Source organism: Herpailurus yagouaroundi, unplaced genomic scaffold (assembly GCF_014898765.1).
Source record: "Herpailurus yagouaroundi ecotype Mexico unplaced genomic scaffold, PumYag 77, whole genome shotgun sequence".
Lineage (NCBI taxonomy): Eukaryota > Metazoa > Chordata > Mammalia > Carnivora > Felidae > Herpailurus > Herpailurus yagouaroundi.
Window position 1 is genome coordinate 19,811,071 of NW_024412388.1, and position 20,698 is coordinate 19,831,768.

The 20,698-nt window shown below is 56.4% G+C and overlaps 1 protein-coding gene across 1 annotated transcript in view; it reads right to left on the bottom strand.

Moving 5' to 3' along the window:
* The window catches only part of CRYBG2 (crystallin beta-gamma domain containing 2), a 29,519-nt gene extending 9,521 nt beyond the window's left edge, over nt 1-19,998 (bottom strand). Inside the window, exons 1-16 of the mRNA XM_040465857.1 lie at nt 19,817-19,998; nt 17,647-17,716; nt 15,361-16,085; nt 6,884-9,509; nt 6,402-6,449; nt 6,204-6,316; nt 5,909-6,038; nt 3,695-3,834; nt 2,500-2,626; nt 2,222-2,257; nt 1,735-1,871; nt 1,451-1,577; nt 1,028-1,167; nt 804-930; nt 536-568; nt 333-445 (exon numbers count right to left, since the gene is read on the bottom strand). Coding sequence (XP_040321791.1) covers nt 333-445; nt 536-568; nt 804-930; nt 1,028-1,167; nt 1,451-1,577; nt 1,735-1,871; nt 2,222-2,257; nt 2,500-2,626; nt 3,695-3,834; nt 5,909-6,038; nt 6,204-6,316; nt 6,402-6,449; nt 6,884-9,509; nt 15,361-16,085; nt 17,647-17,716; nt 19,817-19,932 — 4,808 coding nt within the window. The 5' untranslated portion in view covers nt 19,933-19,998. The remainder of the gene's footprint in view (nt 1-332; nt 446-535; nt 569-803; nt 931-1,027; nt 1,168-1,450; nt 1,578-1,734; nt 1,872-2,221; nt 2,258-2,499; nt 2,627-3,694; nt 3,835-5,908; nt 6,039-6,203; nt 6,317-6,401; nt 6,450-6,883; nt 9,510-15,360; nt 16,086-17,646; nt 17,717-19,816) is intronic.
* Between the last annotated feature and the right edge of the window lie 700 nt (nt 19,999-20,698).

Consider the following 20,698-nt stretch of genomic DNA (forward strand, 5'->3'; position numbering starts at 1 on the left):
AAGAAAAGAAAAGAAAAGAAAAGAAAAGAAAAGAAAAGAAAAGAAAAAGAAAAGAGAAAAGAAAAAAAAAGAAAAGAAAAGGCAGAGAGATACATGAAACAAGATTGGGGTTCTTTATATTATACCATCAGGTTTTAGGTTTTCCATTAAAACTTTATTTTACTTTGTTTGTGTTAAGATTGAATGCTTTGGGACAAAATAGCTAATCTCAAGGAAGCCCAAGGAAAGAAATCATTTGAAAGACCTTCCTGCAGCCCAGATCTCCAAACTGAGTTAAGCACTTCTGGGCAGGTGCGCCCCACTCCTCCCCACGCCCCCCCCCACGTCCTCACCTGCCGCCGTGGACACGGCAGGACTGGGGCTGGAAGGAGGCAGGCAGAGAGGTCTGGTCATCTTCGAAGGAGATGTGGTCGCCCAGGAAGTTGGGGCCGGAGAAAAACTGAATCTGGAGGTAGAGACAGAAAGAGATGAGAATGGAGGGCGATGCAGTGGGAGAGAATGGGGAAAAGGAGACAGACCCCCACAGGCTCCTTACCTTTGAGACAAAATGCAGATTGTGCTCCCCGACCTGCAGGGAGGGCCCAAAGTTTCGAGACTCAAGGAGAGCGCCAGACTCTAGCCTCAGCTTCCCTACCCTTTCCACAGCACTCCCGCTTCTCAGGCAGGCATTAGCTCCGCCCCTTCCAAGAGGCCCCGCCCCACGCGCGCCGAGCCGGCTTCTTCCAGTCCCGCCCCCACCGCGGAAGCACCTCCCAGGCACTAAGCCCCTCCCCCATGGCCCCGCCCCCACCGCCGGCACGCACCTGCAGGACTGGCTGCAGCGAGGCGAGGGCGCTGTTGCCCGCTCCCCAGTCATCGCAGTTGCGGTACACGCCCTTCTCCAGGACGTACTGCTCCCCGGAGAAGCCCACCTTCTCATAGGCCACCCACCTGCAGGAAGGACGGGGCGCGGGTCAGCAGGGCGAAGCCGGCTTCTCCGCTGGAGCCGCTCCAGACCCGCCTAGCTCCCGGAGCCAGGGTCACTCACACGCCGCTGAGCACGTGGATGGCCTGCGTGTGGGGGCCGTGTCGCACCAGCTCCACGTCCGGCAATGCCTCGCTCACCTCCACGCCGTGCCCTTCGAAGTCCATGGCCTCAAACAGCACCACGGCCGGGTTCCCGAAGTCCTGGGCCCCAGGGATAGTCAGGTTTCTCCTACCCACCCACGGAAACCCCAAGGAGTGCCCAGGCCCCGCGGACGCAGCCCACCAGGGGACTTTGGAATGAGGCGATCAGTGAGTGTGGCCCGGGGAAAGGCAGCAGGCCGGAGAGAAGCTAGACCTCAGGGAACACTTCCAGCTGCTCTGGAGAACAGGGAAAGAGAGCACAAACTCTTCGCTCAACAGATTGTACTGGGGGGAGTCCGCCTGTACCCACAGGCAGAGGGATGGCCCAGTTGCTCCTGCTTACCGTCCGGATGACCCTCAGGGAGGTCAGCACCTCGTCATAGCCTCCCCAGTGTGACCAATCAGGATATTCCCCTTCCTCCAGCAGATACTGGTGGCCCCGGAAGCCTGCTTTCTGGTAGCCCACCCAGCTGGGGAAAGGCAGAGGCAGACAGACAGGGTCAGGGAAGGACCTCGGGTGGGTTAAGACAGCTGCCCCCACCCCTAGGCAGCCCGGGGCATTCCCCATCTCTGAGGGTAGAGGCCAGAAGGGAGGATGAAGTAGAAGGAAAGGTTCTGAGTCCTCACCAGCCCCCAAGAACTCGCAGGGACCCCACGGAGGCCAGGTGGGGGCTCTGGCTGTCCTCTGGCTGCTGAAGGTTGTAGATGTCTCTGCTTACTTCCCAGCTCTGGCCCTGAAAGCCTGTGGCTTCATAAACCACAACCTGGCAGAAAGGGTGGTGGGAGGGTTGTGGGGAGGCATCTGGAGCCAAATACACTCAGCCAGCCCAGATGGCTCTGCCCAGCGTCAGCCCAGAGCTAAGTCCTCCTACTCTCTCACTGAGCTCCATTCCCTTAGGTAACTCCTGCCTCTTCTCTGACCTCTGACCTGGTCCTTACACATCAGAAGCCATTTCCCAGTGAGCTCATAGGATTCCACCCTTCCAGACCCAGCTTCTCAGCTTCTGTTTCCCAGCATTCTCCTCTCCTGTCTTCCACTTCAGCCTATGAGAGCCATACAAATACACACAACCCACCCAAAGGCCCTCCTTGACCCTGCAGCCCAGACTCTTACCTTGGGCTCCCCTGGCTTCTCCACATTTGGGCAGCCCTGCAGAGGAGACAGAGCTGAGACACCAGCCCAGAGATAGAGGAAGACAGATGGGGCTGGTGACTCAGGAATTACTTGATCCTGAGACCCCCCTAAAAATGGCCAACCCCGTGACTTCCCTCTCCCCCATCCCTTGGGTTAATTCCCCCTGTCCTCAGCCCCCGTTCCCAGAAGCAGCTCCCAGGCCCTGCTTCTTCCCCCAGGCTCCAGGACTAGGTAACTTGGGACCACCTGCCCCTTACCAATCTCATGGGCTTTAAGGAGCCCACACTGGGGTCTGATGTACCCCAGGCCTCCGAGGTGGGGTATTCTCCAGGCTCCAGGATGTAGGGAGTGCCTTCAAAGAAGGGTTTAGGGTACAGCAGCCACCTGGTGGGGGGGGAGGCAGAGAGGCGGCTGTATCCCAGATACCCAGGGACACAGACTGGTGGATGGGGGGGAAGGCTTAGAGGGAAGAAGTTTTAGGAGAAGAGGCCCCCCCAGCAAGGGGATGCTGGGGGATATTTCAGGCCCCCATAATCTTTTTTTTTTTTATTTTTTTAAATGTTTATTTATTTTTGAAAGAGAGAGACAGAGACAGAGCACGGTGGAGGGGAGGGGCAGAGACAGACAGAAACACAGAATCTGAAGCAGGCTCTAGGCTCCAAGCTGTCAGCACAGAGTCTGAAGCCGGGCTCAAACTCATGGACCAAGAGATCATGGCCTGAGCCGAAGTCAGATGCTTAACCGACTGAGCCACCCAGGCACCCCAGGCCCCCATAATCTCTTGCAGTAACCACTCCATCAGTCCCCCTTCCTCTGGCCTGGCACTCTCTAATTTCATGCAGCAGCTGGAGAGTTCTCTCCTGCACACATACCCACTTAGGGACCCCAAGTAGTTCCCCGTTAGCCCACAATACAGCCCAGATGCACAGAGGCCCTTTGATCTGTCTCCCTGCCTTCTTCCTGGGCCTCACATCTCCCCACTTGCTGCCTTCTTGGGCCAGCCTGAACTTTCGAGGCTTAGATCTCTCACCTCTGGGCCTTTGCGGGTGTTGTTCCCTCTGCTAGATATACTCTTCCCCATTCAATTAACAAATATTTAGGGGCATCAACCCTGTGCTGGCCTCTGCTTCAGGCATCAGGGATACAGCAGTGAACAAAATATACAAAAGCCCTTCGTGCCCTGCTCTCACTGTGCTGAGATTCTTCTGGGGCCAATTCACCCCAGCTGAGGTGCTTCCTCCTCCAAGAAGGCTTCTCTGACTTCAGGTGCTCTTCTCTGGTTTGGTGCTTTTCTATGCTCCCCCATCCCAGAACTCTGCCACTGTCTTCTTACTCGACTGTTGCCTCCAGTAGACTAAGCACTTCTTGAGGGCAAGAGCTGTGTCCTATCACCTCTATGTCCCCAGCACAATGAATGCCAAATGAAGGGATTCCAGAATAGCCCAGACTCACAGTCCTGCAGAGACAGTGGCAGATGCCACCCGTAGGGGCCTCTCCAGGCCCTGGGGGTCCTCCAAGGCATCCGTCAGCTTCACTTGCTCCCCCTTGAGGCTCTCTTCAGAGTACAAGATGATCTCTGGGGTAATGTAGTCCTGCAGAAGGAGAGAGGTGGAAAAGGAAGAGTAAAACAGAACCCCTCAGAGACTACCTCCCCACCAGTATCTGCTTCCCCAAGTCTGTCCAGCCCAGGCCCCAGGGAACTTCTAGGAAACCTCTGTGGCCATCTCCGCAGAAGCCAGGAGGGTGACTGGGGTGTTCTCTGCAAGGTCGGCCACACAAGCCTGAGACCAAAGCCCTTTCTTTGGCGCTGGGCCTTCGGTACCGGTTACCAAAGTTCCCAGCAAGAGCCTGCCAATTGCCATGCCCCGGATAGCCTGATTTCCAGCCCGGTTGAGAGACGAACTGGATGGACAGCCACTTCCTGAGGCCTAACTTTGACTCTTCCTCTGTATACAATTCCCGCCCTTGTCCAGACTGGCTTTTACCCACATCTTATCCTAGGCAGCAGCGGATCCTATCTGCATTCTGGGTGTTTCTTCCCCACTAGGATCGTTTTCATTCCCTCACTCCTCATCAAACGCTTAGGAAGCATCTACTGAAGGCAGGGGACGATGCTAAGGGCGTGCCCCACCCCATCCCACTTGGCCCTCCCAACGGGAGTTATGACTCCATTCACAGGCTAGGAAAGTGAGGCTCAGTGAACTTGAGCGGGCTGCCCGAGGGCACAAAGCCTGTGCGTAGCAGGGCAAAGAACAGAGCAATGTAGTTTTTGTTCTCTGTTGCAACCAGCACCTCCCACGTGCCTGGAACACACTAGGCACCCAATCAATGCCGAACGAATGACATGAAACTAGGTCCACCTGACTTCAAAGCCCTTGTTTTTTTTTCTCCTGTACCTCGTTACCTCCTACATGAAGATGAATTTATTGTGAGACGCTCACAATAAATTGTCCACAAATACTTGGGTGTTTCTGGAGAGGCTTTCAAAACTATTCCCCCTTCGCATAGCTGGGCCACTGCCCTAGTTAAGACTCGTCAGCTCTCGTCCTCTCTTACCAGGAGGATTGCAACAGCTCTGTCTTAGGGTTATTTGTACTTTCATTAAAAAAAAAAAAAAAAAAAAATCTGATCAGCCTTGCTTTCGGAGCTATTGCTTTCTCTTCTGTGTCTCCCTGGTGGTCAAGATGGTGTTACCCAGCTTAATTTTGGTAGTTTGTAAATTTGGGTTATGAAAACGGTATTTTTCCCCTCACTTTACGGATATGAAACTAGAATATTGACTATGCCTTTTCATTTTTTTTTTAATTTTTTTTTTAACGTTTATTTATTTTTGAGACAGAGCCTGAACGGGGGAGGGTCAGAGAGAGGGAGACACAGAATCTGAAACAGGCTCCAAGCTCTGAGCTGTCAGCACAGAGCCCGACGCGGGGCTCGAACTCACGGACCGTGAGATCACGACCTGAGCCGAAGTCGGCCGCTTAACCGACTGAGCCACCCAGGCGCCCCTTGACTATGCCTTTTCAAACCACACACCTCTCCCTCAAAATTCAGAGGGGCCCCTCACCTGGAAATCACAGCCCTGCCTCATGTTCCCGGCTCAGGGATTTCTCCTCCCGGCAGCTAGAGGGATGTTTATAAATCCCTAATCTGCTTATATGGCTTTCCTGCTTCAAACCCAACCCTCATACGCTCATGTGCATGAGTCCTGCAGGGCAGAGGGCAGAGGGCAGGCCTCCTCCTCCAACTCACTGCCTGGCACGGTGCCTGGCACACAGCAAACTACTAAGCAGCATCAGTGAGCAAATGAATGAACAGACGTCTGTGGCACCCTAAGTCTGCATGTGGGCCTGAAATCCTGGGCCCTGGGTGGTGGGCCAGCACCCACAGACCCTTCCCCCCATTTCTGTTGCTCTAACCGAACCTTCTCCAACGCCAGCTCAGACTTCCCCAGGCTGCTTTCCGAAGCTGGGGCTTGGCCTCTGCCTGCCCCTCCCCAAGCCAGGCTGCGCACCCCAAAACCTCTTTCTTCCCCAGGTGGCTTGGAGGTCAAGAAGCTAGAGGCGACTACCTATAGACAACTCCAGGCACCTGCGGCTGTCCCCTTCCTCAGGAGCTGGGGCCTGGGGAAGGCAGGGCAACATCTGACCCCCGATCCCAGCCACTCACCCGGACAACCCGCCTCAGGGAGCCAATGCCTTGCTTGCTCCCTGCTGGCGACAGGGCTCCTAGTTCCAAATCTCCTTCCGGCAGGACCAGCTTCCGGCCCCGGAACGCTGGTTCTTCGTATAGCACCCAACTGTGGGCACAGAGACCCAGGGTCAGTGATGGGGAGAGGACGTACCCACAAGGCAGGGTGGTTGAAAGGGGTTTCTGCCAGGTTGGCCTGGGCGCATCTCACTGCCCTGGCATCCCCCAGGTCCACAAGCAGCCCCCCAGCCCCGCCCTGGCAGTCTGCACTCACCAGCCTCGAACCACCCTCACGGAGGCCATGCTGGCCCAGCCGGAGGTGTCGGCAACGTCTTGCCAGACCTCCTTGCTGCTGCCTTGGCAGCCAGGCTCTGAGAAGAGGATCATCTGGAGAAGACACAGAGGAAATCCTCAGGCCCTGTCCCTAGGTCCTTGCTTCCGGCTGCCCCCCCACCCCACGTGCCCACCCTACCTTTCCAGGCCTGGTGTTCCGCTTGCCCTGGGTCTTCAATGCTGGGCTCTGGCATGGAGGTGATAAAAAGTCTTACGGAGTTGCCTCCTTACCGCCTCCCCACAACCTGCCATTCCGAGGATCCCACGTATTCCCTGTTGGCCTCCACTCCCAAGGAGCTGGCCTGCAGAGGATGTCACCAACCTCCAGGGACCTTGTCACCCCATCCCAGGGGTGGGTGCCTCTTGCTCCCCTTCCCCAGCTTCCAAGAGATCAGGGCCACTAAGCCCTTTGGGCTTCACAGTGCAAACCTTCTGCTGTGTGAATAGGGCAACTGAGGCCCAGAAAGATGTGGCTTGTGTAAGGTCACACTGAACTAGACATCAGACCCAATCCTCTGGCTTCTCGAGACTCTGTTCCCAGCACCACGGTCCTCATACCATCCAGACCCTGCCCCAGGCAAGGCCAGGCACCCTCCCTTGCTCACCCAAGGCCTCACTCACCCACTCCTCCAGGGGCCGGGCACATGCAGGTTTCTCTGGCAGTAGCCTTTCACTGCAGAGCAGAGGCAGCTGTCCTGGCACCTTCCTGAGCCCTGGTGCCACGTGGGGTGGCAGAGCAGACAGTTTTGTGCCCAGTGGTTCCAAGGTGGGGGCCTCCTGGGTGCCAGGCACCCGACCTCCAAAGAGAAGGCTGCCTCCAAGACGGGAAATGGGCCTGCTCCCCGCCTGCCACTCGGGCCCCAGCTCTGGGTGGGGGCCCTTGGCATCTGCTACGTGCTTCTTCATCATCTCCAGAGGAGAACTAGAGGCCTGGGGGGACCTGGCAGGGCGAGAGGCCCAGGAGGAGCTGGGCCTGGAGCTCTCCTGCCTACGCTGGAGCTTCTCATCATCGCTTAGGTAAGGATTCTCTGGTTCTTCCTCCTCTTCTTCCTCCTCCTCCTCCTCTTTCTCTTCTCGTGTGGGCACCTCTTGGGGGCCGGGTCCCAGCACGCATGGTCCAGGCTGGTCCTCCTCGATGGCGGGCAACGTGGCATACATGGCCAGGTAGGAGGAGCGGGGGGCTCGTGGCAGCCGGTGAGTACGGAGGATCTCCGGGGGCTCCATGCTCCGCAGAGTATCCAGAAAAATCTCCAGGTCAGCAGCCAGGGCTACCTCCTCCTCCTTGGCTGTCTCTGGGAGCATCTTGCCCTCAATGGAGTCAGGGACAAGCTGCGACTCTAGACTGGCCTCTGCCCCCATCAGTACTGGGGCAGGAAGGCCTCCCGGGCTGGGGGACAACTTGCCTACGGAGGAGGGGTCAGGGAGAACAGCAGTGTCCTGGACAATCACTTTCTGGGTGGAAAACGGAGCAGCAGAAGCACCAGGACCCTGGATAGCCTCCTTTTGGGTCGGAGATGAGATGGGGCTCACTGCAGAGCCGCCAACAACCTCACCCTGCTGGGGGGATAGGAGAGTGGAAGCAGTCAGGCCTCGAACAGCCTCATCCTTGATGAGAGGAGCAAGGCCGCCTTCTATACTCTGGACAGCCTCTTTTTGGGGGCTAGGGCTGCCTTCTGGGGCCTGGACAACCTTGGCTGGCTTGGGGGATGAGGTGACAGGAGCACGGCGACCCTGCACAACCTCTTTCTGGGCGGGGGGTGGGTCAGCCAGAACACCAGGGCCCTGTGCTCTCTCTTTCTGGGTAAAGGAGAAAATAGTGACATCTTCAGAGTCCTGAACAAACGTATTCCTTGGGGGGGACGAAGCAGAAAGCCCTCCTGAGCTGGGGACAGCCTTCCTCCTTGTAGAAGATGGAGCAAGAGGCTGTCCAGGGACTGTAACAACAACCTCGGTCTTCACCGCGGGCGGGATGGTGACAGCAGAGGGATCTGTGAGTCCTTCCCTCTTTACAGAGGGCAGCGCCTGGGGTCCCCTGGGCTTGCCGCTGAGCTGGGTCCTAGGGTGAGTAGGCACCACAGGCTGCTCTGGAGGATGGACTGGGCCCAGGGAGGGGGGATGGGCCTGGTGTCTGGGAGAGGAAGGTAATGGTGCATGGTCCTGAGAAGTCTGGAGAGGGAGCTGGGTGGAGCGGGGGGCTCCCTGCACCCTTGGGACCTCAGAGGCTCTGGCCTCTGGGGCTCTGCTCTGGTCTTGGTCTGGGTGAGCTGCAGGGACGTCCAGGTTCTGAGGTGGGTGTACATCCTCTGGGATGCGTGCAGGGGCCAGAGCAGATCTGTCCTTTGGCTCTGCCATCCCCGTGTCAGGCAGCTGCCCCAAGGCTGCCCCCGCCGTGCTGCCCAGACCCGGGCTCCTTGGCACAACAGCCGTGGGCCTAGGAAGCCGGCTGGCAGGTAGGCTACGCTCGCCAGGCACAAGGCTACTAATCAGCTCCCGGGCTTGACTGCGGCTAGGTGAGCCCTCAGCTTGGGGGCTCACCACCACTGCCCGTGCGACGCGAGCAACATTGCGGCCCCGTGGCAGGGCCTCGCCCGAGAGCACTGGCCCCACAGTCACAGAGCTGTTCACCCGTCGCTCCACATGCCCTCCCACCACCACGGTGGTCTGCACAGTGCGTGTCACTCGCCGTTCCTCGAGGCTCCGGGGGCTCCCGCTGATGAGACTTACACCCGGGTGGGGGCTTGGCTCGCGGGGCCCAGGCAGGGGCACCAAAATCTCAGTCCTGGCCACGGCTCCCCGGCTTGCTGGCTCAGTCCTGGGCTCCTGGGGACTGCCATCGCCCTGGCCTATGGCCTCCTTCAGCCTTCCCACTGGCCTTTTCTCCTTGGGGGCTAGTATGTACTTCTTGGAAAAGATAGGCCCATGGCTCTGGAAGCTCCTGGAGTCAGCCTCATCCCGGGGTCCCTGGCAATTTATCGTTGTTTCTTCCCGTGCTGCAAAACCATTGACTTCCTCTCGGCCGTGGCTGTACTCAAGCGTCTCCTCCGAGGGGGCTTCTATCCGGGCCCCCGACACCAGGGACACCTTGTGAAAACGGTGTCTCATCTCTTCCTGGGCAGGGGGCCGCCGCCACATCAGCGTGGCACTCACCACTGGAGCCTCAGCCTGAGTTGGGGGCCCACCTGCCTCCTCCATGTTGGGCCCCAGCAACCTGTCCTGAGGCGTCCTTGGCTCACTGTAGTCCAGCTGCCTGCAGATGGTGCCAGGAAGAAGAGAGACAGAGTCAGGGGGTGGTGAGAGTGATTCTCGGCAGGACAGAGGCACCACCCCTGCCAAGCCCGAGCTCAGTAACCCCAGGCAAGTCATTTGACTTTTTGGGTCTTTGTTTCTTCATCTGTAAAATGGGCGTGATACTCCCAGCTCTCCCACTATCTCCCCACTTTCAGATGGTCCCCAATGCCAGGGGTTCTTCAAGGGGTGAACTTGAGGCCTGAGCCTAAAGGAGAGAGAAGGGAGACAGCAAAAAAGCATATGGGGCAGACTCACTGGTCTATGGAAGGGGCTGCGACTCTGCCCAAGGAGCCCTGGGTCTAGTCCTCCAAGGAGCCAAAAACTAGAAAACCAGGCAACTGTTCTGACCCTGTTCCTGACCATTATAAGGGAAGGGAAGGAAAGGTGGGCTGTGACCTCAGGCAAAGCTGAGCTTCCCCTGACCCTATTGCTTACTAGCTGGATGATCTTGGGCCGGCCGCTTCTCCCCTTCGAGCTTCAGGATCCCCAGCCACAAAACTGGAACGGTAAGGACATGTTTCATAGTTATTGTCCGGCTCCAGTAAGAGAAAAAGAATGAAAAGTCGCTTAAAAATGAAACCACTGGGGCACCTGGGTGGCTCAGTCAGCTAAGCGTCTGACTTCAGCTCAGGTCACGATCTCGTGGCTCGTGCGTTCGAGCCCTGCATCGGGCTCCGCACTGACAGCGCGGAGCCTGCTTTGGATCCTCTGTCTTCCTCTCTCTCTGCCCCTCCCCAGCTCTCTCTTTCTCTCTCAAAAATAAGTAAACATTAAAAAATAAAAAGGAAACCACTGGCGCATAGATTTCCTACAGTCGCCTCGGAGAACCGTGACCAAATGTTAGCAGGCGTGCACACGCATGTACCGGCAAGAGCATGTTGGTGATAGCTGTCCGAGCCTAAGTGCACATCTGAGTGCATCTGTGGGCCTGAACGAAGCCCAGCAGGACACAGCACTTTGGATTTGAATGTATTTTCCCTCAATTTTCTCCTCTGGGATTATTTGTGCAGATGAAGAAACTGAGGGTCAGAGAAGAGGAGTGGCGGGCCCAGGGTGACGGAGATGCTGAGTCACCAGGCTGCGGTTAGAAATCACGTCTGAGAGGAGCCTGGGTGGCTCAGTCGGTTGAGTGGCGGACTTCAGCTCAGGTCATGATCTCGCGGTCCGTGAGTTCGAGCCCCGCGTCGGGCTCTGTGCTGACAGCTCAGAGCCTGGAGCCCGTTTCAGATTCTGTGTGTCCCTCTCTCTGACCCTCCCCCATTCATGCTCTGTCTCTCTCTGTCTCAAAAATAAATAAACATTAAAAAAAAAAATTTTTTTTTAAAAGAAATCACGTCTGAGTCCGTGTCCAGACAGCTTCCTCCTGTCCCCTAGGCCAAGGCTCTGAGCATATCCCGCTATTCCTGTGAGCCTCTTCAGTAGACACATCTCAAATTCCGATCTTGAGAGCCGGGGCCTGGGTCTTACTTTGTTTTCTGACACCCCCTCGATCTCTCTGGGTCTCCATTACCTCCTTTACTGGATAGGGGGTCATAATACCAACTGCCTAAGAAGAAGACCTCTGTTCTCTAGAAACTCTCAGGTGAATCTCTCTGGTTTAATAGGAATAGTAATAATAGGGGCACCTGGGTGGCTCAGGTGGTTAAGCATCCGACTTCGGCTCAGGTCATGATCTCACGGTTCGTGGGTTCGAGCCCCGCGTCGGGCTCTGTGGTGACAGCTCAGAGCCTGGAGCTTGCTTTGGATTCTGTCTCCCTCTCTCTCTGCTATCTCCTCCCATTTCTTCTCCTGCTCTGTCTCTCTCTCTCTCAAAAATAAATAAACATTAAAAAGAATGGTAATAGTAATAATAACAGCCATGTGTTGAGGGCTTACTCTGGGCCAGGCTTGCTAGCTGCTTTATGTTCATTGTCCTACTGAATCTTCAAAAGAATCTCATGCATTTGATGCCTCAAAGAATAACTTATAAACAAACATTCCCATTTTGCAGAAGAGGACAAAAAAAGGCTCAGGGAGGTTAAGAAACTCGCCCAGACTCTGCGCTGTCAGCGCAGAACCTGCTTGAGATTCTCCCTCTCTCTCTGCCCCTCCCCTGCTTGCACTCTCTCTGTCTTTCTCAAAAAGAAAAAAAGAAAAGAAACTTGCCCAGAATCACACAGCGGCAGAGGCAAGACTGAACCCCAACTCTATATGCTTAACCACCAAACCAAACTCCTTAATGTAATTATCTGGTGAACGGAGACCCTGGTTTGGAGGTTTACTTTTTTTTTTTGTTTTATTAAATTTTTTAAACATTTATTCATTTTTGAGAGAGAGACAGAGAGATAGCATGAATGGGAAAGGGGCAGAGAGAGAGGGAAACACAGAATCCAAAGCAGGCTCCAGGCCCTGAGCTGTCAGCACAGAGCCCGTGGGCTCGAATTCACAGACCGCGAGATCATGACCTGAGCTGAAGAAGTTTGACACTCAACGCTCAACCGACTGAGCCACCCAGGCGCCCCTGGAGATTTACTTTTAAAGGGAACCACAGTAGTCCTTGAGGGACCACCCGGCCCCCACCCCAACTTCCAAGCTGCACTGACCAAGACAGTCTTATTGTCAGATCTCAAGGACCCAAGAGGTCAGGCCTTTCATCCTTAGCCTCAGGGCCAGCCTGTCTTTAAGGCCACTCCTCCTATCCATGAGGCAGCCCCTGGGGGCCATTATAAGAGAAGCTAAGGCCAGAAATGCACCTATGCCCCCAACTTCCCTCCCCCATTTCTATCTTCTTCCCTCCTGAGAGCCTGATGGAACCCAGAACTTTGATCCTGCTCTGTGGCCCTCACAGTGACTCAGGTTTTATGAGGAGCAGAGATGAAAGGGGTTGAGGCCCAGGGAAGCCTGCTTGACTCCAGAACCATGGAAGCTATGAGTGCCCTGGAACAGCCTTGTGAATGGGAAAGGTAGGGGGCTGACATGAATCCCCAATCCTTTCCTCAGACCAGAATTCCTGAGAGCAGGACACAACCAGACGCCTGAGGCCCTAGATCACAGCCCTTGGCTGAGGCCCTGGCCTCCTCCTGTCCTCACTAAGGGGTCCCTTTTCTTCCATCAGAACCCTGTCTGCTTGCTGGGACTCCTGACAAGGAGCTCACCTTTTCGCTGAGCCCCCCACTGAGTCTCCTCTTAATTTCTGAAAAAATAGTAAGCACGATTTCAGTGAGATTCCCTACCCCCGAGGGCATTGATAGTAAGTGGCAGAGCCTGGGTTTTAAGTCATTGATCGATTGATTGATTGATTGATTGATTCATTCATTCATTCATTCATTCATCCAATGCTAACAGTTTTAGGTGATGTGTTAGGCCCTGCTTTGTTGTACCCAGAAGTGGTATCCTAGGAGTCCAGGGATCAAAGAATTCGATTTAAAAACAGGAACCACATTTGGAAGGCCCCATTGGTTTTGGCAAAGCAACCGAAGAAGAGCTTCAAAGGAAGCCACTGGTCATCAGATCAAATACTGTAAATGACCTGCCAGCAAGTAGGATTCCACGCCTTTCTCAAGCCAGCCCAGCCCGTGAGCAACACCCCTGCCAGTCACTCATTCCATAAACATGTGCTCATCGCCTTCTGCCTGCACATTTCTAGGATACAGAGGTCACCATTTGACAGTTGACCTGTCCCATCCCTGGACAGTCATGACTGCTAAAGTGTTCTTCAAACTCTGCTGGAAATCTGCCTGCCCATAGCTGCCCCCTTTCATCCTTGCTCTGAAGACACCCCCCGATGACCCAGGATGCCCTTTCTAGGCTAGCAGAAGTCCTCATTCCCACAGCCATCTCTTTTTCAGGGGCCCAGACCAACATGGACCTGTGGGCAGGGTGACTGTGACCTCCAAGCGAGGTGTGTGGGGCAGGAAAAGGGAGAGGCTGAGGAGGGGGTGGGGGGAGTGTGGGAAAGAGCCTCGTCTAACCCAACAAGTCCTGGATTCTCCCCGCTTACCTGTGAGTCACCCCCAAACTAGGCCAAACCAGTCCACAGGCCCACAGGCCCACAAACACACGCTGCGTCACACAGGCACACACTGACACACAGTCACTAGCACGGACCCACCGAGTCACCCAGGCACAAAGACAGACCGGGACGCTTACACGGACCCACACGGTCAGACACAGAGTCAGAGTTACAGACACTCAGAGACACAGTGGACGTGCAGGTCACACACGCGTGGAAACACACAGACACAATGACACACGTGTCTGTTCACAAGACACACAGGCCACTCACAGCCGTCCCCCTCCTCCTCCTCGTGAAATTTGCCTGCACTTGAACACGGACACACACGTGGACGCACACGTATCTTACACATTCCCACTTACAGCCCCAACTAGTGTCGCGCCTCCCCCCGTCCCAATATCTGCCAATCCTGGCCCAGATATGCTTCCCCAGGAAGGGGACCTAGAAGGAGGCTATCCCTGGGGGTCTGCTTCCTGCTTCTGCACCTGAGCCTTAGCCTCTGGTTAGAGTCTGTCATTAGCTACCGAGTCCCCAAATAGCCAGGGAGTGGCAGATAGAGCCCAGGTCCCCTCAGCTGAACCTACTGCTTCTTCCCTCTCCTCTCCGAGGTCTGCCTCTGCTGCCTACCTTCCCTCTCTCTGCAGCCCTTCTCTCCCAGCTGGGGCACCGGAGCAGGTCTCTGAGCAAGCCCGGGTCCACCTCTCCCTCTTCCTTGCCACAGGACGAGGGACCCCAACTCCTGCCCAGGGGTCTGGGCATTCCTGCTGCTGCCAAATCCACCTCCGCGAGGTCCCTGTAAACCCTCTACGGCAACCGCATTCGACCCTCTGCCGTCTGCACAGGACCAGCGAAGCCTCCGGGAGAGGCAGGATAAAGCAGTGGTTAGAGCACAGGCATCCAGGTTCAAATATCTGACCCCTCTGCTTTCTAGTTGACTTTGGGCAAGTGATGTAACCTCTCTGAGCCTTAGTGTCCCTATTGTAATGGGGGCGGTGAGCAACTTTAGTCCTACTTCATGGGGCTATTTGAGGACTGAAACGAATTATGCTTAGAAAACAAGCCACAAATAATAGCCACCACCATCATCACTAGGAACTTTTCAGAGCCCGGTTTGAGGCCTGGCGGCCCTAGAGATGTTACCCCCTCCTCAGTGAGTTTGAGGGGACCCACCCTTCTAGCTCTGGGCCTACCAGGCAGATTTAGGAGAGTCATTTCCATACAAATAAAAACGAAGGCTTGGGAGCCTTGCGCTGTTCCTATGGTAACCACCCCAGAGCCAGGTAGGGTAATTATGCTGCGACAGAGGCGTTAGTAACAAGCATCCCTACTATTTGGACAGACCAATTCCTGGAGTTCAAAGCATGTCCTGTGTCCACCTCCTCCTTCCTCACCTCCAGCTACCAAATCTACTCAACAACTCAAGACCCAGAGAGGTTAAGCAGCTTGCCCCTGGACACCCAGCGCTTAGGCTGGGTGCCCATTCGCAGGCTGGGTCTGAGGTCTCCTGAACAGCACCAGGGAGTGAGTGGTGGGTGTTGCTGAGAAGGTGACCCTCCCCCATCTCTTCTATGACAGGCTATCTCCCTCCTCAGGTGGACAGAGGAGGAGAGCAGTTCCTGGAGGCAGCCTGTGGGTGAGGGGAGGGAGAGGAGGGCAGAGCTGGGGTCGGGAGGAGATGGTACAGTCAGCTCATGCTCAGGGAGCTGAATGAATGAGCCTTGAATTGGAAAAGCCCAGAGACCAGAGACCCGAGAGCGACAGCCAGGCCGGTTTCCCCTCCTGTTGTCGCCCCATGTGGGGACTGACCTCTACTCACCGTCTGCGTGGGGATCTAGGTGTCCAGTGGGCCCGGAGCTCCTGCTGCTGGGCTGTGATCTCCCGATGCAGTGGGGCTCTCGGCCGGGGTTCCTGGGGCAGGTCTGTCAGGCACCCCGTGATGGGGCGGGGCCCCTGGGGAGGCTCCCGCCAGCCCCTGGATTCCTCAGGGCCGCAGGGGTGGAGAGCTGGTTGGGCCGGTTTAGGCTCCTCGTGCTCCTCCCCAGGTGCCTGCCCATGGCCCTGTAGGGTGATAGTGATGTGGTAGCGGGTCCTCCTGGCAGAGGGACTCCGGGGCAGGGTCTGGGCTGGACCTGGCAGCGCCGGCCCTGCTGGCACAGGCTCGCCCTTTGCCCCCTGGGCCGTGGGGAAGGATGCTGGGCGGGGCAACAGGTCTTCCAGGCGGCCGTGTGGCTCAGGCCTCAGAGGAACGTCTGGAGCAGTGTAGGGGGGTTGCAGGCAAGCGCAGCCTGAGGTTCCTTGTTCCAAACACCCAGGAGCAGCAGCGGGCACGAGGGCCAAGTCTCTAGCAGTCTCTGCTGCCAGCGCCAGGCTCTCCGGTCCCACGGAGGCACAGTTGGCCAGGTCAGAAGCACTGCCCACAGCTGGCCTCCATAGGCGCCCCAGGGGTTGAGTGGGTCCCCCTGAGCTGTGTCGTCTCTTCCAAAGCCAGGAACCACGGCTCCCTGCCCGAAGGTCCCATTCTGAGCAGCTCTGGGATTGGGCCTGGGGGAAAGCAGAGACAGGGGTCCGGCAACAGCACTTTCTCCTGTCCCCCCAAGTGCCTCTGAACACCCTTGACTGCCCTCCTTGGCACAGGAGAAGCTGAGCAGAGGTGCCGTAAGGTCCGTGAGAACTAGACAAAAGGGCAGAGCTCTGGGAAGGCCCACGGCATTTAACTCACCCCCTCCCATTCTACATATGAGGAAAGTGAGGCCCAGAGAGGACACTGACTTGACTAAAGTCACTCAGTGAGGGCCCAACTCTCAGGCCGACTGCTGCCTTCCCAGGCATCCACAGGCCTCTGGCCCTGTGGCACCAGCTGCTCTGGGGATTAGGGGCTGCATGGGCATGCGTGCTCCAAGCGCCTGTGGCCTCTGCCTGCTTCGGGCTTCCAGACAGCTCGCAGCCCCCTCCCCAGTACCCTCACAGCCTGAGATTTCCAAACACACTGGGCGCAGAGGTGCACCTGAGCCGTGGGGGAGCCAGGGAAGGGGGTTCCCCAGAAAGTGGGGCAAACCTAACCTCCATCTGCTGTCTTCCTCTGGGGCCCAGCTGGGCCGTGGGAATGAGAAGACAGGGCCAGGGATCCCAGATCCATATGGACACCGCTCCCCAAACCACCAATTTTCAGGGACAGGCTTGTGTCCTTGGCAACAGAGGAGCCACGTCTGGGGTCAAAATTCCTCCTAGCAGCGGCCCTTGATCCCAAATACGTCAGTTTACTCATCTATGAAATAGATTCAGTCTCTCTTTCCTCAGGGGCTAAACACCTCAAGAGGGTACAGTGGTTAATGTAGGGGCCTGCAGCGAGGCAACCCGGGCTCAGATCCCAGCTCTGGTACTTCCTGGCACACTCTCAGTGTCCCCGTGTGTAAAATGGGTGTGATAATAACAGTACCTGTTTCCTGGGAGTGCTGTGAAGACTGTAGGAGATAAGCCGTGCAGGGTAACCGGCACATAATGAGTACTCAATTAAATGCTAGTTATTACTAATGGCATTCAGGACCACAGACACATGGCTGCTTGAGCCACTTCCAGAGAAGGCTATTTGCTTCTCTAAAGGGAGGACACCCCGTCACTGTTCAAGCCATGGCTCGGGTCTCCACTGAAGACGGGGATACTGTGGCCAGAGGGTTAAACCACTGGCCCAGCTTTACCCCCTGGGGAGCCATGCCAGGAAGGCGGGGTCCAAAGATGAGACAAGGTCAAGCTAGAGGAGGGAGGGTGGAGAAGGGGGTCCTGGGAATAGGCACTGGCCCTCAGCACCTCCCCAGAGGGCCTGAGCATTACGAAGCTTATGCTTCCAGAACAGCTAGTGCCTCGTGCTGGATGTTTTACATGTTTACTTTCTTTCTCACAACACCTCTGAGCTGCATTATTGTCCCCATTTTGCAGATAGGGAAACTGAAGTTCAGAGGTGGGGGAGGGGGGACATCTACTCAGGGTCACACAGTGAATCAGTGGCAGAGGGAGGATGAGAGAACTCCGGGTTCTCAGGGCCTGCCCAGCTCCTCCCCAAGCTTCTGGCCCTCCTCCTCTCCCACCCCTTCGGATTCTTTCTTACCTTGAGGCTGACATTGTTGGTGCTGCCCAGGCCCTGGGCCAGGTCAGGGCAGCTCTGGCCACCCCAGGGCCTAGGAAGGAAGCAAAGGGAAGGGAGTGAAGTAGCTTCCTCCTCTCCCACCCCTAGACTGGAACTTGGGGTCCTTCCCCACTTCTCTCAGGGCACACAGGCAGGCTGAGCTCCTGAAACCTTGCGAGTGGGGCAAGGTCTATGCAGCAGCCTCCTCTCTGCTCCCTCCCCCAGCTGTGTACTCCCAAAGAGAGAGAAAGAGACAAGGATAAGCTTGAGGCAAAAAAAAAAGAGACAAGGATAAGCTTGAGACCTACAGACTAGGTCTGTAGTAGGGTCAGAATATAGAAGCAGGACAGCACCTCAATAATTCAAAAGCTTGCCATTTGTGGAGGCCCTCCCCATGCCATGCCGGGCTTAGCCTTAGGTATGGTGCTCATATGATCTTCTTCGAGCCTCACAATAATCCTAGAAGGTGGATATTATGCCCATAGTTTTTCAGTAAGGAAACTGAAGTCCAGAAAGGTGAAGTGACTTGCCTGGAGTCACACAGCTAGTGACCCTTGGAGTTAAGACACTAGGACCGTCCCACTCCAAAAGCTGGTTAGACATCACAGCACTAATGGGGGCAAGATGGGGAAGTGCCTTGACTGCCTCCTCCATGCACCTTGCGCCCAACTCCAGGCAATCAGCAGGGATCAGAGGCCTGTGCCTTAGTGCTGGAGTCCTATTCCCACGTCTGGTGAGAACCAACTCCAAGTGCATGCATGGGATGTATCATCACTCTGGCCCACGAGCATGTGCAGTCCCTCCCCTGTCCTCCCAACCCCTGACTCACCTGCATGCCAACCCTGCCTCCTCTCAAGTGGAGAAAGGGAGGGGCAGTGCCACCTGGGCCTATAGGGCAGGTTCCTGCCATACAGGGTAATGGGAGAGGGTGTGTCTTCCAAGTGGGGGCGGACAGGGCAGTGTCAGGGTGTGGGTACTCCCCCCCCCCCCACCGGGGCATCCAGGCTTCCAGGCTTTCAGGGTGGCTAGGCCCTCCCCTCCCCTCTCTCTTTGGTGTGGAAGAACAGTACAACCCCTCCTCTCACTCTGCCCCCATCACGCTCCCACCCCTCCCAGAGGGGCCAAAGACAGCTCTGTCATGATAAGATCAGAACAAATTGCTGGATAACTCCGTAGATACACAATACCCCGTGCCTGAGAGCACATTCCTAGCTCTTTTCAGATTCCACTGTGAGCTGCTGGGATCCTCTTCACTGTCCTCCCTCCCAGCCATTCAGCTTTGCCGTCCAGAGCCTTTTCCCTTTCACTTAGACATTAGCCACCAGTGAATGGGCTCAGAGAGGAAGCAATTTGTTCAAGGTGACAAGCCCAGTGGCACCTAGGGTTAGGATGAGGCTCTGGCCCCCTGGCTCTGCAGTCCTGAAATCTCTCTAGCACATCCAGGGCTTTCAGGATGTAGGCTCTGGAGTCAGGCCACTTAAGCCTGTAACCAGGCTCGGCCACTTCCCAGCTGTGTGACTGGGCAGGTGACTTCACCTCTCTGAACCTCCATTTCTATATCTGAATCACATGAAATACCTGCCTCGTAAGAGCTGCTGTGAGGATTAAACGAGATAATCCAGGTAGGGCATGAAAGGCAAATAAAGTTTATTGTTATTACAGTCTGGGACGACAGGGGAAATCCTTTCTGTGGCACATAAGGGCAAATGCAGTGCAGTTGGAGGCAATTCAGGTACCTGTCCTGCTCATGACAAAGGGAACGAAGACCAGAGGTAAACTGGACTGTGATGTGAGAATCAAAGTCCACAGGGGCAGGGGGAGCTACCGCATTTGCCTTTAAACTGTGTCAGGAGAGGAAATCACTGTCTGCAGGCCGCCTGTCGCGTTTACGGAATTGCAAAAGTTGTTTTAAAGTTTTAAAAGAGCACAGATACTTTTATAAAGATCGTTTTCACATTCACGTATCCAAAATCTTAGTACACTGACACGTATATTTTTATGCTCCGAGACACTCATACATGCTTATTTGAACATCCACTACGCGCTCACTCACTCACACACGCGCGCGCGCGCACACACACACACACACACACGCACACACACATCCCTAGGGCCAAGGGGAGCCCCTGCGGCCCTCCTCCATCCCCCTCACCTATCCCGAGCTCTGGCCTCCTCCGGGGTCCTCTTCCCCCTGCGCTTCCTCCCGAGCCCTAGCCCTGCCAAGCGGCGGGCCAGGCGTGCCCCCAGGCCCCCGTGCCGCTCGGCCATGGCAAAGGCAAAGTCCCGGGCTTCGGGACACCAGACCGCTCCGGAGCCCCGGGGGCCACCCGGATCCGCTTATTTGCAGGGAAACGCCTTCCCCGGCCCGCCCCCCGGAGCAAACAGCGGCCCCGCCCGCACTCGGGACGGGCGGGGGACTGACCCAGATGCTACCCTTGGCGCAGGGCACGGGGTGCGCTCCGCAGGGGCCGCCCCCAACCCGGGCCGCTCCGCCAGAGCCTCGCCCACCCCCGCCCAGGCCATGCTCTCAGTCAGGTCCGCGCTACTTCTTTAGGCATGGGGAGGCGCCAGGGGTACACCGGGTGCTGGCAGCCCCCATGCTGGCCTTGCACGAGGTGGGCGGGGAAAGAGGAACCTAGGTCCTGCGGGGGTCAAGAGGCAGGGAGGAATGAGAGGTCTCTCCCCTCCCCCGAGAAGGAGGGGCTAGAACGCAGGGGCGGGATCAAGACCGGTGTGGGCTTGGTCTTGCGGAGTGGGTGGGGCCTAGCCCGAGGGGTTGGCATCTGGCGCAGAGCCAAAGAGGTGACGAGGTGGGCTTAAACTCGGACCTTGATTACTGCGGGGAAGGTCAAAGCCCACCCCGCCATTGCCCTGACAAGAGGGGCTCCCCATAAGAGTTTTCTCTTGCGCTCCTGGGGAGCCTACAACACAGGGTGAATCTTGCCCAGTCCCTGGTGGGGAAGCCGCTCTCAAACCCACAGGGGTGCGAATGGAGGCCCCCTGCTGGAAGTTGGCCAGTTATTACTGGGGTTTT